We start from the raw sequence: 16,831 nt of genomic DNA on the forward strand, positions 1-16,831 counted from the left end.
TGCTGCAATCACACCTCTGACTGCAATGTGGACACGCTCCAAAACTTGGGTAAATGTGTGTCTGGGGGACCTCTGAGCACATCTGAACATTCCTATTGAATAGCCTTAAACAACCCCCTTGGAGTGCTCAGCCTTCGAAGTAAGCAGGGGACTGGGGTACAAATGAACGTTCTCTTTGTTAAAAAAAAAAAAAAACCAACAACCCTGAGCACCCAAACTTGTGCAGACTTCCACAGCAGGGCCTGTGCACCCACAAGTTCTCTGCCACTAATATTAGTTGAAAGGAACGCATTTTTGTCACTGAAACCCAGCAGGTGAGTAATGTCTACACATACTCTACTTGGGTTAATCCTCTTCCCCACTGTGGTTTATTGCCAGGCCTAATCCATTTTCCTGCTCAACAAGAAGAGGGGCAGGTGTGTAATCACAGAGCAGCAAGGAGCTTGAGCGTTTATAACGGAAACAACAGGTTGGGATGGGGTATTTTATTTTCATACCTTAGAAGAGACTTCAGGCTGTTTGCCCTGTCAGATAGATCTCTGAATATTCTGTATGTTTATTTCTGGGATTTCCATGGCAAATTGTGTGTGGGGAAGGGAAGTGGGTGCAGGGAAGAGAGAGAAACAACTAGTTTTTGAAGCTGGGCAATATACAATCCTGAAAATCAAGAATTCAATGAATTGATATGCAGAAGTGCTACATATTGAGTTACTGACCTTTAAATTCGTCTTTGAATTGCAAATAAGGTAAGGACAAGAAGTGTACATATTCAAAAGTTTTCCACCTGAATCCTTTGAAGGATCTAGATGGAGTTACATCAGCAATAATGAAACCATCCTTACATTAAAACGATTTTTCCTCATGGGTAGCATGCTCCAGATTAAATATAAGAGTGACTGGAATATACTCCATTTTATATGATTTAGTTTTGGTCCTTTGGTTTCTTGATAAATTGGCAATGTGGCCCTTAATTGGGTGACGTCTGGCTGCACCTGTTGTATCCACAGTTGCTCTAAAGGTACACAATGCAGTGACAAACAAGTCCCCGAAGGGTAGCTAATCAAATTATCTAATCATGTGGGAAGACAAGGATACCGCAAAGCACTCAACACCTAGAAGTAAAGGGCAAATAGTATTTTGTGGGGCATACTCCCGGCTTTTAAAATAGGCAATTTAAATCTCATTCTATAGCAAGGAACTATTGCCATAGCTTCAGTGCAGAGCACCACTGAAATATAGGAAGACCTAGATCATAAGGTCTTAAAACAAGAGAGATCAGACAAATATGTCAAATATGTTTAATTTTTTTTTAAAATAACTGATGGCAAAATAAAATATTTACATCACATCATACTGTTTAAACACATAACGTCACTGTACAAAGAAATATACATGCAAAATAAAGTAAAAATTTAACTGAAATAATAGAGGAAAATAAACACGAACAAGATGTTATGAGGTTGGTACGAATACACATCCAGTTTTGAATTCAATTTTCTTTTAAAAAGTTTCTGTACAACTTTACAAAACAAACAAAAAACAAACAAAAAGGAATAAATAGAATACAATGGAAGCGGCAAAGCTTAAAACTAACCAAAGCCAGTTTATGGCTTAAGACCCATATATCTAACTAGTGTGGGTTGCAGGCTTAGTTTCCTTATTAAACATGGCATTTTGCACAGAGAAACATAGACGACAACACATCCATGTGAACTCCTTGATGCACAGAAAACCATCTCTGTCTTTTTAAATATTTCATCACATGTTAATATTACCTCAATCTTAAAAACAGTTACATAAGATACAATTACATTACGTGTCAGGTCTTATAACCGCTACTGCTTGGATGTATTTCTTCACCAAAGAGCAAAAAATTCATTCAATTATTGTACAGAAAGCAGTAAACGCAGATTTGAAAATTCTAAAAAGTCATAAATGTTGAGACTGATTTTGGGAAAGTAATACTTTGGCATTTTGAATAATATAATAATAATTTTTTTAAAAATGTCACCCTATTTCTTATCCAGTTTGTGATTTGGGTTATGAATATCTAATTTATTTATTTACAATCCTTAAAACTCACTAGATTTTTTTTACTAAGTTTTATGCTAAAATCTCATCTTAAACTAGTAATGACAGTGTGATACAATATTCCCTCCCTCACCCGCCCAGAAACCCCAAACACACAAACAAAACCATAAAGCTCGCCGTACTAAGTATGTGCTTTTTCTATATATTTATTACAGTTACAACAGAGGTCCTCATAAATAGTTGCATAAAATGTTAAAGCCACAACATTGCACATGATATGAAATAAAACAAAATCCCAAATGAGTGCATTTACAGTATTTTCATCCTGCTGTATACTGCTCGACAATCAGATTGGCAGGCTGGGCACCAACCCAAAGTCCTTTTCGAATGGGACAGCAAGGGCTGACCTGAACTGAAGACCCGCACAGTGGTATACCACCATTTAGGAAGGAGGGAGAGGGGGAGAAAAATTACAAACCAAAGGCAGGTAACAGTCTATATACAAGTAAGGCCTACATTTTATCAGAGCAAAACGATTCATTCTATTTGTATGCAAAAATTTTGAGGTTGGATGCACTTAAAAGCAGAGTCTGATCTCAGTGCACTGCTATGTGAGATACATACAGGCGAGGCAACTGGAAAGCTCTAGGACCAAGTGAAAAACGGACATCAATGGAGGCTATATCAATGGGCAGCCAATTTGGTGAGTCTTCTCCAGGTGTGATTTGATATTTGTCTTTGTTTGTTCGTTAATACCAGTGCTTTGAACATAGGCATTTATTTCCTTGAACACATCTTGAAAATGATAGATCAGTTCATTTGCAAAATTCTATTAGTTTGTTTTTTTTAAAAAAGTGTTTTTGTTTTGTTTTTTGCAGAAACCTGAATAAAATACTGTTACTGTAACGCTCTTGACTGCCTTTCACAGAGTACAATGCTATAGTTCTCCACCTCAGCGTAGTTTGCATTGCTAGTCCCAAGTACTACTGTGTGCAGGTTTACTTGGAATGCATTTTCACACGAACATTCTAGCAGCTGATTGGCTCTATTTGGTTTTTTCTCCAAAATTCAAGTCAACAGCTGATTGGCAGGAGATTTCTATCTCCAGTTTGATTGGCAGGTGAAAGAGAATGAGAGAGAATTTCAAGCGAGGTCAAACTCTTGGCAAGAGCCTGCTCTGTAAGAAGTTTTTAATGCTACGAATGGGTCGAACATCATTCTGGTGTTTTCGCCGCTCAATGAACGAAGTCAGTCTGGATATGTCAATGCTGTCAACATTTTTGCTATTCCCCAGCTGCAGCCATTGCTCTTGAAGGGCCAATGCAGCAGAAGGACGCTTAGCCGGGTCATCCTGAAGTAGGAAACATACAAAATCTTTGGCCTTTTGGCTAACTCCTTTGAAGTAGTCATCTGGGAAACTAAAGTCTAAGCGGCAAATATTCAGGCAAGTTTCCTCTACACTTTCATCCAGGAAAGGAGAGACGCCACTAAGAAGGACATATGTGAGCACTCCAATGCTCCAAACATCTGAGGTGAGGGAGACAGGATTTCCGAGGATAATTTCAGGAGCTGCAAACTCTGGGTTCCCAAGTAACTGGTGGATATAATAGGTGGTATTGAGCTGGACGGCATCTCCAAAGTCAGCCAATTTTATTGTTGGCTTAGCTGAGCTCTGATCCACCAGAATGTTTTCAGGCTAGAAAATACAAAGAGAAAAATCATATCCATCTTTCAAATAAGTCTAGCACACATCTAACGCCCTAGTTTACTGCTTCCCCGCCAGCGGGGTCAGTTGGCGAGCACAGCAAACATTTACAAGCTAAGTGGATTACAATGGTTAGCTCCACAAAGCTCCTGCACCGTTCTATCAAGCTCCTCAAACAATCCTGCAGCATCCTGCAACATGTGATCATCCAGTTTTAGGTTCTCACACAGTCATGACACAGGAAACACCGTCCTGCCTTAGTCGGCAAAAACTCACAAGAAGAGTTCTGCAGAAAAGCTCCACCGAAAACAGGAACCCTGTAAACCTGCATTTTGAAGACCCAACAACTTTTGACTGATACTGTGTATATAATACTCATTGACTACTTGCCTCCTGACACAGAAAAACAACAAACAGCACATATTTGAAGACTGGGGTAGCAAGTTAAAGATTTTTTTCCCCCCAACATAGAAGTGTCCCTTAACATTTACATGCCATTTATTTTACAATATAGAGGCAGCTGAACTGAGCTGAAGTTTAAAATCGGTCTCTTAGAGCCACACTGGAAACCACAGGAACTCTTACAAGCACCTCCTAAAAGCAATGAGGGAAGGTGGAATTTTTATTGTGTTTTGAATTAAAGAAAAGTTACTTACCTGTAACTGGATTTCAAGTAGACCCCCACTCTTGAATTCAGCTGTGCATGCCATACAAACCCAGAAACAACTAGAAAGCTCTGACTTTTTGGGCCCACAACAGCTGTAGATCAAGCCAATTTTTTTAATTAATTTTTTTGAAGATGAGTAGGAATCTGGGGCATGATGGTACTGCCTCTTTTTTCCTCTTCTTTTGAATGAAATCTGCAGAACTGAGTTCAAGGCCCCTTACAGCCTAGCAGACCCTGCCTGCACAGAGGATCTCTTGGTACAAGATTTCCCCATCTAAACCAAAATTGGGTGGGAGGAAGGGCCAGTAACAAGCTTCAAATCCATCTTGAAACCCTCAAGACTTTTTCCGTCAAAATGGATCAGATACAAACAGTGAAACCCAGATGGATGGAACAAGAAGAGAAGAATGAGGGGGGATTTGATAGCTGCTTTCAACTACCGGAAGAGGGGTTCCAAAAGAGGATGGATCTAGACTATTCTCAGTGGTAGCAGATGACAGAACGAGAAGTAATGGTCTCAAGTTGCAGTGGGGGAGGTTTAGGTTGGATATTAGGAAAAACTTTTTCACTAGGAGGGTGGTGAAGCACTGGAATGGGTTACCTAGGAAGGTGGTGGAATCTTCTTTCTTAGAGGTTTTTAAGGCCTGACTTGACAAAGCCCCGGCTGGGATAATTTAGTTGGGATTGGTCCTGCTTTGAGCAGCGGGTTGGACTAGATGACCTCCTGAGGTTCCTTCCAACCCTGATATTCTATGATATTCTATTCTAATGATCCAGCAGATGCCCTTCACCCAAGCACCTCAGACAGAGTATAAAAAAGAGAAAAGGAGAATTTGGAGCCACAAGAAGAGCAATTCTTGAACCCAATTTGCACAATAGATTCTGTTGTTTCAAGTGGAGAAAATTATATATATAACAAATTCCCCAGGCAAAAACCAAGCAAACAAATCAACAGTGCATTACACAAAATCTAACGAAAATGGACACGAACAGCTAATGAGCAAAACTGGAAGACGCAGAGGAAGTTAAGACTTTCTGTTTCAGTGGCAGAAAACAGCTTGGGGTGCATGGGGGGGTGGCAATTCCCACCACTTCATATAACCTTGAATGGAGCATTCTATGGCTCAAGGCAAAGGTTGCATGGCTCTCAATGGCCATTCTAGGAAGCCATTTCTAGGAGACCCAAGTTTGTATGTAGCATGCAGCTGCACCCCAGAAATTGCAATCTCTTCTGGTAACACTCCAGGAGTACCATCTGCTCCTCACCTTTAGGTCCAGGTGTGCTATTCTGCAGTTGTGAAGATACTGTACAGCTTCCAGAATCTCTCCCAGATAGAGCCTGATCTTCCCTTCAGTGAGGTTTCCCCATCGCACAACACAGTCTAGAAGGCGACCCTGGTCAGCCCTATTGAAGTACAAGAGTTACATTTCATTGCAACACTAAAACAGCAACATTTAAAAAACATATTTGCTAATTTTAAAGTTTCAAAAGCATTTTCAAGTTAAACTGTCCTTATCTTCACCAACAGCATCAGTTAATTCACTATTAGTGAATCCTGGCTACCATTACTCATTAGAAGTTTAATCTTACTTTTCTTGAAGTCAAATGACAAATTCGATGCCCCTTGGGATTAATCAGTCTGCATTAATCATGTGGCACCGTTAAGTGAGGATTACTATTCTGAAGCACATTTTGGAAGGGGGTGACTAAAGAAGGAAAGGCAGTATTTCAACCAATAAAAGAAATGCTATAAAGCTGTGCAACACTAGCTATTTTTGATGGGTACATTTCTTCTATTGTGAATTTTAAAAAATACTAGTAGAATACAGGCAGTGCAAGAACACTGCTCTAGAACCGACGGCTTTATTCAACTGAAGCTATACTGGGGCCACACAGCTAATCCCAATTCCAGTTCAAGTACTGAAGACCCCTGATGTACTTCACACAGTTTTAATCTACTGACTTTCCACGACATAGACCTGTAAAGATAACCCAGAAAAGCAGCTCACAACAATGTAATAAAAATATTATGGGGCCTCCATTTTTGGTGCCCAGTCTGAGACACTAACATTCAAGATGCCTGATTTTCATAACGTGCTGAAGCACCTAAAACCATTAGTTTCTTTTGAAAGTCTTGGGCACCATGACATGCGGAGAACCTGCATTTTGAACCCCTTTGAATAGTGTGTCAACATACGTACAGATGGAACCTTTAATGCTTGTGCTGCATTTACAAAGAAGAAAAAACCTTAGGAGAATGAGGAGGAGGGTGGAGGGGTGCTGAACAGGGAAGCATGGAATTGTTGACCTAATTAGGATGCTACAAAAAGAACTTCCTCTTCCACCACCCACTACAGCTTATATTGAAATGTGGTAGACTGCAGCTTCAGGAAGAGAGGAACAACATATGAGATGAGAAGTCCAGGCACATCAGCATTTTAGAACATTTACTCCATCCACATCTCACTCCTGTTCTCACCACATCCAAAGCCACTTACACAATTTCAGAGGGATGCTGTTATGAGGATCATTTCTACATTGCAACGATCCTCCTGTCCCCTCCTTACCAAACCCTTCCGATGGGAACTTGTTTACAGGAGATTTTAGTTGGGGGAACTGGTTCTTGTGAACAGCCAGGGCCTTTGCTTTCCATTATGGACAAGCAGAACATTTCAGTATTGCCATCTTTAAAAATAGAATGTGAGAGTTCCAGGACTTTATGTAAGCACTCTAGAAATTCTGTGAAATCCTAAACTTCTCCAAAATCATTCACAAACTACTACAATACCCAGTTGCATGAAGATTGCACATATACATAACATAATGTTACTTAGAGCCCACACACATCTCTAATATTAAGATGTAGCTGGTGGAAGTCTCAAAGGTATCTAGAAGGCCAATGAGCTGGGGATGCTGGAGATTCTGCATGACTCCGAGTTCATGGGTAACCTGGTCTCGTTTCATCAACTTCTTGTTCACAAACTTAGTGGCCACTGCTCGCTTGGTTCCCTTCTGATCACATTTCTTCACAACAGAAAACCTGCCCCTGAAAAACAATTAAAAAGGAAAAGAATTAGCTGAGGGCAGTGCTAAAGGACCAGAAACTGTACAAAATTTTATTAGGACAAATGTTATGGCTATGTCCAATGGGACTAGAGTAGAGTAGAATAGTTTGACTACATTCAAAGACTTTAAGTATTATTAATAGTCTAGCAAACTGGTCTTGATAACTAATTAGCAGTTACCAAAAATCTTTTTAAATATCCAGAAAAGTAAAATCCAGAATGTTATCTGTTTTCTAGGGTACTATGACTAAGTAATGCAAATGGATTTTGTTGGAAAGACTAAGATACTTAACTAAGGGAGTGCTGTACAATCTTATGGAGCACTTATGTACAATCATTTGGAGAACCTGTGCAATTTTTCATAAAACACATGCAGTGCATACACCCTCTAATTTTGCCCATGAATAAAGTTTCAGCATAAACAAAACTGCTTTTGTATTTAAACTATGTCATCTAGTTATGGCAGAATTTTAGCATTATGTTACTTTTTCTTCACAGGGTGAGCAATTCTGTGTTCTGTTTTTGACTCCAACAATTGATCATTGCGAGAAATAATTGTAAATTTCAAGAAGATTTCATAAAGAAATAATCTGAACCAATGTCATATTTGGACATTTCTCTTCCACCCTTCAGAGACTAACATACATACCGGCTGAACTTTCCAACCTTCACAATGAAATGGCATGGGTAAGTCATACCTGCCAAGTTCAGCCACTTCACTGTACAGGGAATCAAAGTTGTCTTTCCAGATTACCATGATCCCATCACTTCCAGGACCTTAAAGGAAAGACAAATAGAATTATTTCTAGTACAAAAAAATATTTTCAGCCTTAATTTAAACAACCAATATTAAAAAGGAATACTCCTCAGAATTTCACGACTGCCATGACAACCATAGGACTGTTTCAGGTGGCTGTAGGCCGGACAAACTCTGGAAATCGTGCATTATTTGGGAGTGGATTTTGGAGGGATGAATACTCCTCTATCACAGACTGACCATTGTCTTTTTTGGTTTGAGACTGGGATGCATATATCCTGGAAGGGTGATAGGCCTGTTTAGTGGTGTCAGTGATTTTCAGGAACCCTTGAGGGATAAGGTTGCTCTTCTGATTGACCCCTCCTGATGGTTTGGTAGGACTTCATTTCCATAATGGAGAACAAAATAATATTCTAATGGCCTGTAAGTGCCCTTCTCCTCTGGCTTTGTCCTACAAGTCATCACATAAGTGACTTGAAAAAGATGATGCAAGAAGTTGGCTACAGGGCTGGTGACTGAAGTCTCACGTGAGTCTGAAGAATTGTGACAGATTTTAAGGTCACATGCTATGGCCTTGCAGAAATACAGGTGCTCTGTCCTACAACCTAGGAGTTGGAATTTTGTCTTTACGGGCTGGTGAAGCTTAATGGGGAGAGGCACTGAGGCCCCTGTTTATTGAGGCTGTCAGCATTTCCCGCCAAGGAGCTGAGGAGGAATAGGGATGCTGGCTGTCACTGTAAGGCTAATGGTCCAGAAACCAATGCTTGATGCTGCCAGTCTGGCTTACTGTCAACTGGCATTCAGTCTCCCATTTTTGGGCAAGGTCATCAAGAAAGTTGCAGGGACACTAGCAGTTCCTTGAGTTCTAAGATTTCCTTGATCCTAATTACATCACAGTGTGGGATAGCTAGTGCAAGTGTGGGATAGGTAGTGCAACCAGTGCAACTTCTGATTATTTTATTCTAACTGTAAATAAACTGATGACATTTCCACATTGATTTTTTTTTTTAATCTGCAGCAGCTTTTAATACCATTGCTTATGAAGCTTCCTTTATTGGCTTACAGATTCAGGCAAGGGAGAGTGGAATTGTTCTTGAGTGGCTCTGTTCTCATCTCTCCAAGAGCCCAGAAGCTAACTGTGGGCTATCATTCCTCTGTGCTGAGGAAGCGTTCCTGCAGGGTATTACCGTATGGTCGATTGCAATGAAGTGGCTGGAAGCAGGAGTGAGACAACATGGGCAGCAGTGCACTCAAGTATGCTGACAGAACAGTGGAGTAAAACCTATTTAATATATAATTTCAAGCTTGGAAAGGGCTAGCTGGCTGTGACTTATTTGGACAAGTGTGACAATCTTGGTGGGTTTGAAGCAGCAGCCAGAAGAATAGGTGGGATGTATATTGGGGTCCTTTATTGAGGGAATGAAATTGCCATTTATAAACACAGGTATGTAACTTGGGTGTGTCGTCAGAGCCCTGGCTTCTCCAGCATGCCCAAGTACCAAACACGGATTCTGTGACTTTCCATGACTTTTGAGTGGCTGGTGCAGTTGGCTCCGGGGCTGCCCGAGCAGCTCAGGTAACCCCTGGGCCAGTTGCACTGGCCGCTACTGGGGCAGTCTTGGGCCACCGTCTCCTCCCCCTCCCCAGCAGCAGCAGGAGGAGTTGGGGGGGGGGGAGGAGGGCTGGGGCACGGGAGGGGGTGAGGGCTCTGGGTAGCATATACCTTGGGGGGACTTTCTGGAAGCGACAACATATCCTTCCATCAGCTCCTAGCTCCGCACGCTGCCTCTGCCCCCACAGCTCCCATTGGCTGCAGTTCCTGGCCAATGGAAGCTGTAGAGCTGGCAGTGTGTGGAGCTAGGAGCTTAGGGACATGTTGGCGCTTCCAAGAAGCCGGATAGGGAGCCTGCCAACCCCCACCCCCCCATTAGTACCAGCGGGGGTCCCGGGCTGCTCCCACCCAAGCACCCACGGTGCCTCCTGGAGCACTCGTACCACCCCCCCAAACCACCCCTCTCCCCACGCTGCCTCCCTGAGCACCTACAGGCCCCCTCTCGAGCACCTGCAGCACTCCCAAGATTTAGTCAGGGGTATATAGTACAAGTCATGGACAGGTCACGGGGCGTGAATTTTTGTTTACTGCCCATGACCTGTCCATGACTTTTACTAAAAATTAGAATGACTAAAATGTAGCCTTAACTATGGCCAAGAGGCCTTTTCTCCCCACAGGTACCTAGTGAGAAAAGCAGGACTTTCCTTTCCAATGAGGAACTAGCTTGCCCCAATTATGCCCACCTCATTATCACCTCAAAACCAGGCTGCTGCAATACACTCAACATTGGGCTACATACGCAGACTGTTTCAAATCTGAAGACAGTGCAGAATGCCTTGACTGTTTTATTGAAAGGAGTTATGTATCAGGAGCACACGTTATGAGATCTGCATTGGTTGCCAATACAATTCAGAGTGGTGGTGGTGGTGTTGCCTATAAAACCCTAAGTGGTTTGAGACTTGGTGATCTAAGAGGTCACTTATTTCAGAGCCTAGACTTAAGCTTCCAGACACTCTACAAAACTCATCTTTTTTTTTCCTCACAGGCTTTGGGGAAGCCCGAGTCTATTTCATAGTCCCCATATTGGCTGGCACATGTGTCCAGGGTAGGATGAGCAGCCCTTTGTTGTATTTCATTTTGTGTTTTATTTTATGGAATGGACAGAGCACAGAATGGGCATCTATAGAGGTTTGTATTAATCCAAATCAATGACAAAACATGACCTTGACAATTTAAAAAAATGACTTAAGTAGTTTCAGGTATTTCACCTGCCCAAATCACCTACCAATTTTTGTTTTACCACTTTACTTAATTTTTCATGTTTTTAAAAATGTCTGTTGCTTCCCAATTGCTGGGTGGAGGACCCGTTTTAAAAAAAGGGAAATTTGTTAGCAAAACACTGAAACTGTTATGTATGTTCTGTCAAAAGCATAAAGTAAACAAACCAGAAAAAATATTCTCATCTTAAACAGTGACATGTAGCTATAGTAGGTAAAAGATCCTGAAGTAAAACAGTCATTTTTACGTTGCTAGTGTTCCTTTATTCCCCCACATACATGCTTTAAAAAATCTGCTTTATTTCAGATCCTGAAGTAAGATACTGCTTTAAAGTGTTAGACGGGCCACATAAGAGGATTGTGTGGTTTTTGGATCTGAGAAACGGAGATGAAGAAATATGCGCCACTAAGCATTTGGCCTTCCCTATTTAGAGAGAAAGAGCTTTGAAAAAGAGCTCAAAGGGGACATGTCACTAGTGTTTGATCTCTTGTGGGTTTGAGAAATTCTGAGATGACACAATTTTCCCCCAAAATAGCATTAAGAATACAGACTTAGAAAACGTGATTTCAATACAGATCTCAGCTGGTACTGGTAGCCACTGAGACTGCCAACTGGGACAATAAAATCACTACAGGATTCTTGACTCACTGGGCCAACCTGGGAGCCACTCAAGGAACTAGTAAACTCAACTCTTCCCACACAGGATTACCATCTGTGGGTGCCCCAAACTAGTTCACTTCTGAAATCTGTCCAGCCTTGCTGAGGCTACTGGCGAAGGAATATAAGAATGGCCCTACTGGGTGAGACCAAAGGTCCATCTAACCCAGTATCCTGCTTTTGACAGTGGCCAGTGCCAGGTGCCCAAGAGGGAACGAACAGAACAGGTAACCATCAAGTGATTGATCTCCTGTCGCTCATTCCCAGCTTCTGGTGAACAGGCTAGGGACACCATTCCTGCCCATCCTGGCTATTAGCCATTGATGAACCTATCCTCCATGAATTTAATTCTTTTTTGAACCCTGTTATGGTCTGGGCCTTCACAACATCCTCTGGCAAGGAGTTCCACAGCTTGACTGTGCGTTGTGCAAAGAAATACTTTCTTTTATTTGTTTTAAACCTACTGCCTATTCATTTCATTTGGTGATCCCTAGTTCTTGTGTTATGAGAAGTAATAAACACCACTTCCTTATCTACTTTCTCTACACCAGTTATGATTTTATAGACCTCAATCATATCTCCCCTTAGCCATCTCTTTTCCAAGCTGAAAAGTCCCAGTCTTATTAATCTCTCCTCATACGGAAGCTGTTCCATACCCCATATCATTTTAATTGTCCTTTTCTGAACCTTTTCCAATTCCAGAATATCTTTTTTGAGATGGGGCAACCACATCTGCACACAGTATTCAAGATGTGGGAGTACCATGGATTTATACAGAGGCAACATATTTTCTGTCCTATTACCTATCCCTTTCTTAATTATTCCCAGCATTCTGTTCGCTTTTTTAACTGCCGCTGCACACTGAGTGGATATTTTCAGAGAACTATCCACAATGACTCCAAGATTTCTTTCTTGACTGGTAACAGTGAATTTAGACCCCCATCACTTTATATGTGTAGCTGGGATTATGCTTTCCAATGTGCATTACTTTGCATTTATCAACATTAAATTTCATCTGCCATTTTGTTGCTCAGTCACAAACAAAGTCGTGAGAGATCCTTTTGAAGCTCTTCGCAGTCTGCTTGGGTCTTAACTATCTTTAGTAATTTTGTATCATCTGCAAATTTTGCCACCTCACTGTTTATTCCCTTTTCCAGATCATTTATGAATATGTTGAATAGGACTGGTCCCAGAACACCCCTCAGGGACACCACTATTTACCTCTCTCCATTCTGAAAACTCACCATTTATACCTACCTTTTGTTTCCTATCTTTTAACTGGTTACCAATTTCCCTCTTATCCCGTGGCAGCTTACTTTGCGTAACAGCCTTTGGTGAGGGACCTTGTCAAAGGCTTTCTGAAAATCTAAGTACACTATATCCACTGGATCCTCTTGGTCAGCATGCTTGTTGACCTTCTCAAAGAATTCTAGTAGATTGTGGAGCCATGATTTCCCTTTACTAAAGCCATGTTGACTCTTTCTCAACAAATCATGTTCATCTATATGTCTGACAATATTGTTCTTTATTATAGTTTCAACCAGTTTGCCTGGTACTGAAGTCAGGCTTACCGGCCTGTAATTGCTGTGATCATCTCTGGAGCCCTTTTTAAAAACTGGCATCACATTAGCTGTCCTCCAGTCATCTGGTACGTAAGCTGATTTAAATGATAGGTTACAGATAACAGTTAGTAGTTCTGCAATTTCACATTTGAGTTCCTTCAGAACTCTTGGGTGAATATCATCTGGTCCTGGTGACTTACTGCTGTTTAATTTATCAATTTGTTCCAAAACCTCCTTTTATAACACCTCAATCTGGGAGAGTTCCTTAGATTTGTCACGTAAAAAGAATGGCTCAGGTTTGGGAAACTCCCTCACATCCTCAGCCGTGAAGACCGATGCAAAGAATTCATTTAGTTTCTCCGCAATGGCCTTATTGTCCTTGAGTGCTCCTTTAGCACCTCGATCGTCCTGTGGCTCCACGGGTTGTTTAGCAGGCTTCCTGCTTCTCATGTACTTAAAAAAAATATTTGTGATTACTTTTTGATTCTTTGGCTAACTGTTCCTCAAATTCTTTTTTGGTCTTCCTAATTGTATTTTTACATTTCATTTGCCAGTGTTTATGCTCCTTTCTATTTTCCTCACTAGGATTTAAATTCCACTTTTTAAAGGATGCCTTTTTGCCATCGCTGCTTCTTTTACTTTGTTGTTTAGCCATGGTGGCAAGTTTTTGTTCTCTTACTATGTTTTTTAATTGGGGTATACATTTAAGTTGAGCCTCTATTATGGTGTCTTTAAAAAGTTTCCATGCAGCTTGCAGCGATTTCACTTTTGGCACTGTACCTTTTAATTTCTGTTTAACTAACTTCCTTATTCTTCTGTAGTTCCCCTTTCTGAAATTAAATGCTACAGTGTTGGGCTGCTGTGGTGTTTTTCCTGCCACAGGGATATTAAATTTAATTATATTATGGTCACTATTACCAAGCGGTCCAGCTATATTCACCTCTTGGACCAGATCCTGAACTCCAATTAGGACTAAATCAAGAATTGCCTCTCCTCTGGTGGGTTTCAGGACCAGCTGCTCCAAGAAGCAGTCATTTAAGGTGTCAAGAAACTTTATCTCTGCATCCCGTCCTGAGGTGACATGTACCCAGTCAATTTGGGGATAACTGAAATCCCCCATTATTATTACTGAGTGTTTAATTTCAATAGCCTCTCTAATCTCCCTGAGCATTTCACAGTCACTATCACCATCCTGGTCAGGTGGTCGGTAATATATCCCTATCGCTATATATTCTTATTATTAGAGCATGGAATTTCTATCCATAGAGATTCTGTGGTACAGTTTGATTCATTTATAATTTTTACTTCATTTGATTCTATGCTTTTTTTCACATATAATGCCACATGTCCCGTGAAAAAGATTGACATAAATCACCTCTAAATTTCATGAACTCAGAGGCCAGGGTTTTCTACGTACTGTGGATAATGTATAGCCATCCTATGAAACCCAAGATTGCTGGTAATGTTATCAGATGAAAAGAGGCAAAGAGACAAACCCACCTAAAACTCGAAGACTGGCTGAAGATGAAACCGAACCCATATCGTTTGCAGCTATACAGGTATAGATACCATCGTCGTCTGTGGTCACACCAATGATTTTCAAGGATGCCTCTCCTAAATCACTGCAAAACACATTAGAATCGATCAGGGAGTTCCATGTCCTATTTAGAAGTCTCCAGCTCGCAACGCATCTTACATTCAAATTCAGCACTCTTACAATACACGCCCACCAACTCCACTAAATAATGGTATATCCTAGCTCTGAGCATTTCAGAGTGACATCTTGCAGACTCACATTAGAATCAAAATCTTCATCTGACAACTGGTCTCCTGTTGGCAAACCCTCTGACGCCTGAAGATCAAGAATTTCCTTTTTCTCCTGCCATCCTGAAGTCACCATTTTGTAGCAACTTTTGTGTCAGAGAGTTCTCTATGGAACCATTTAATACTGCCCTCCTCTGTCGGAGAGATCAGTACAACCCTCCTTCCCAAACACTCAGGAGTACTGTTGTTGTCACTCCATCACCAGGCTGGCCACGGGACAAATTTGAGTGTCATCCAATTGCTTAAAACATAACGAAACTTTTTGCCACAACATTTGCTTGACTATCTAGTGTCAGGAAAACACTGGATTTTATTTTATTTTTAAAAGGACTAGCAACATTTAACTAGTCTTACTCTCAGTTCATTCAATCACCATCTCTGTGTTTAAAAAAAAAAGGTCACCAAAAATAAGTGAATTTAGTGACTATGAAATAGAGAACTAATAACTATAGCTTGAGTCAGGTGTCAGCACTGTATCAGCTTCTCATTCAGGTCTGACACCGAACCTTAGCCCTGCAAAACCTCTTCTATTCCAGCTTTATGCCTCTCTGGAGCAGAGATTGTGTTTGGTGGAAAGGACAAACATCTAACTAGCAGAAAATTTCACTGCTGCATTCCAATTTTTACTTGCTATTATTGCAAGTACCACTAAAGTTTCCAATAACTGAAAGTTTATTTAATAAACACCTCACTATTATTTCCTCTTTATTTGTTCAGGATATTTACTTTGCGTATTTGACAGCACTTTGTGTGTAACCAGTTAGCCAGTTCTCCCAGTTGGTGTGGGTCTCTAACAGCAGCAGGGGAGAAGAAAACAATAAATAAATTAGGAAAGTGTGATGGAGTCACAACAATTGCCAGGCAGACTTAAGCAGATGCAATATCTTAAACTTCTTTTAACTGATTTTTTCAAAATTGGCTACATTTGACACTGATATCCCTTAAACTCTAATCCCTTGTTTTGAAATTAATGATGCTTAGACAGTGGTCCCCCAACTTTTTACCTTGCGTGCCCCCTCCCACCTCTGGGGCCAGGAGAAGGGCCATGGCCCAGGGGCGGGGGAGGAGAGATACATGGATGGGGTAAAGGGGCCAAGGCTGGGGCCACAGCTGAGGGCAGGGCTGAGAGCAGAGCCTCGGCTGGGGCCCTGGGAGCGAGGCCAGCAGCCAGAGCACCGGGGTGGAGCTCTGGGCACGAGGCCAGTAGCCCTGGCACTAGGGGTGGGGCCTGAAACCAGGGCTGAGCCAGGAAAGAAGATAGGTGGCACTCCCTCCCCCACCCCCTGTGCGGGCTGGCCCAGGCCCCAGCTGCGCTCCCCCAAACGTTCCTTCATGCCCCCTAGGGAGGCACGCAAGAATTTGGGGACCTCTGGCTTAGATAAAGAGCCAGAGCCCTTCCAGCAGTGACTCCTCTGCAGTTGCACAAAGACATGAAACATTTCATACAAAACCTTTAGATCAGCTACACTCCATTACAATTCCCTGCAGTCCTCCTCTAGAACTCCTACAGAACAAATCCTGCATTAATGCTGCTTGCTGAGACTATGATTTATTCCTGAGATTTTCAAGAAGCGTGAAGATACCTCTAATGCCCTTGTCCAAAACAAACATACACTCATCCACACCCAACACTGTATGATTTCTGGATTAGCAGCAAACTGGAGGATTGGCAGCTAAAGCCTATTATGTGCAGTCAAAGCACAAACAGGAATTTGAACTCCATTATTTATTT

At 41.5% G+C, this 16,831-nt stretch overlaps 1 protein-coding gene across 2 annotated transcripts in view; it reads right to left on the bottom strand.

Annotated features, from left to right (window-relative positions):
- Nucleotides 1-2,171: 2,171 nt before the first annotated feature.
- TRIO (trio Rho guanine nucleotide exchange factor) overlaps nt 2,172-16,831 on the bottom strand; it is a 399,978-nt gene continuing 385,318 nt past the window's right edge. For both annotated transcript variants that reach the window (XM_074945021.1, XM_074945022.1), the window contains exons 53-57: nt 14,776-14,897; nt 8,168-8,246; nt 7,250-7,450; nt 5,670-5,808; nt 2,172-3,727 (exon numbers count right to left, since the gene is read on the bottom strand). In XM_074945021.1, coding sequence (XP_074801122.1) covers nt 3,185-3,727; nt 5,670-5,808; nt 7,250-7,450; nt 8,168-8,246; nt 14,776-14,897 — 1,084 coding nt within the window. In that variant the 3' untranslated portion in view covers nt 2,172-3,184. The remainder of the gene's footprint in view (nt 3,728-5,669; nt 5,809-7,249; nt 7,451-8,167; nt 8,247-14,775; nt 14,898-16,831) is intronic.

The sequence above is a fragment of the Natator depressus genome, chromosome 2 (genome assembly GCF_965152275.1).
Source record: "Natator depressus isolate rNatDep1 chromosome 2, rNatDep2.hap1, whole genome shotgun sequence".
NCBI lineage: Eukaryota > Metazoa > Chordata > Testudines > Cheloniidae > Natator > Natator depressus.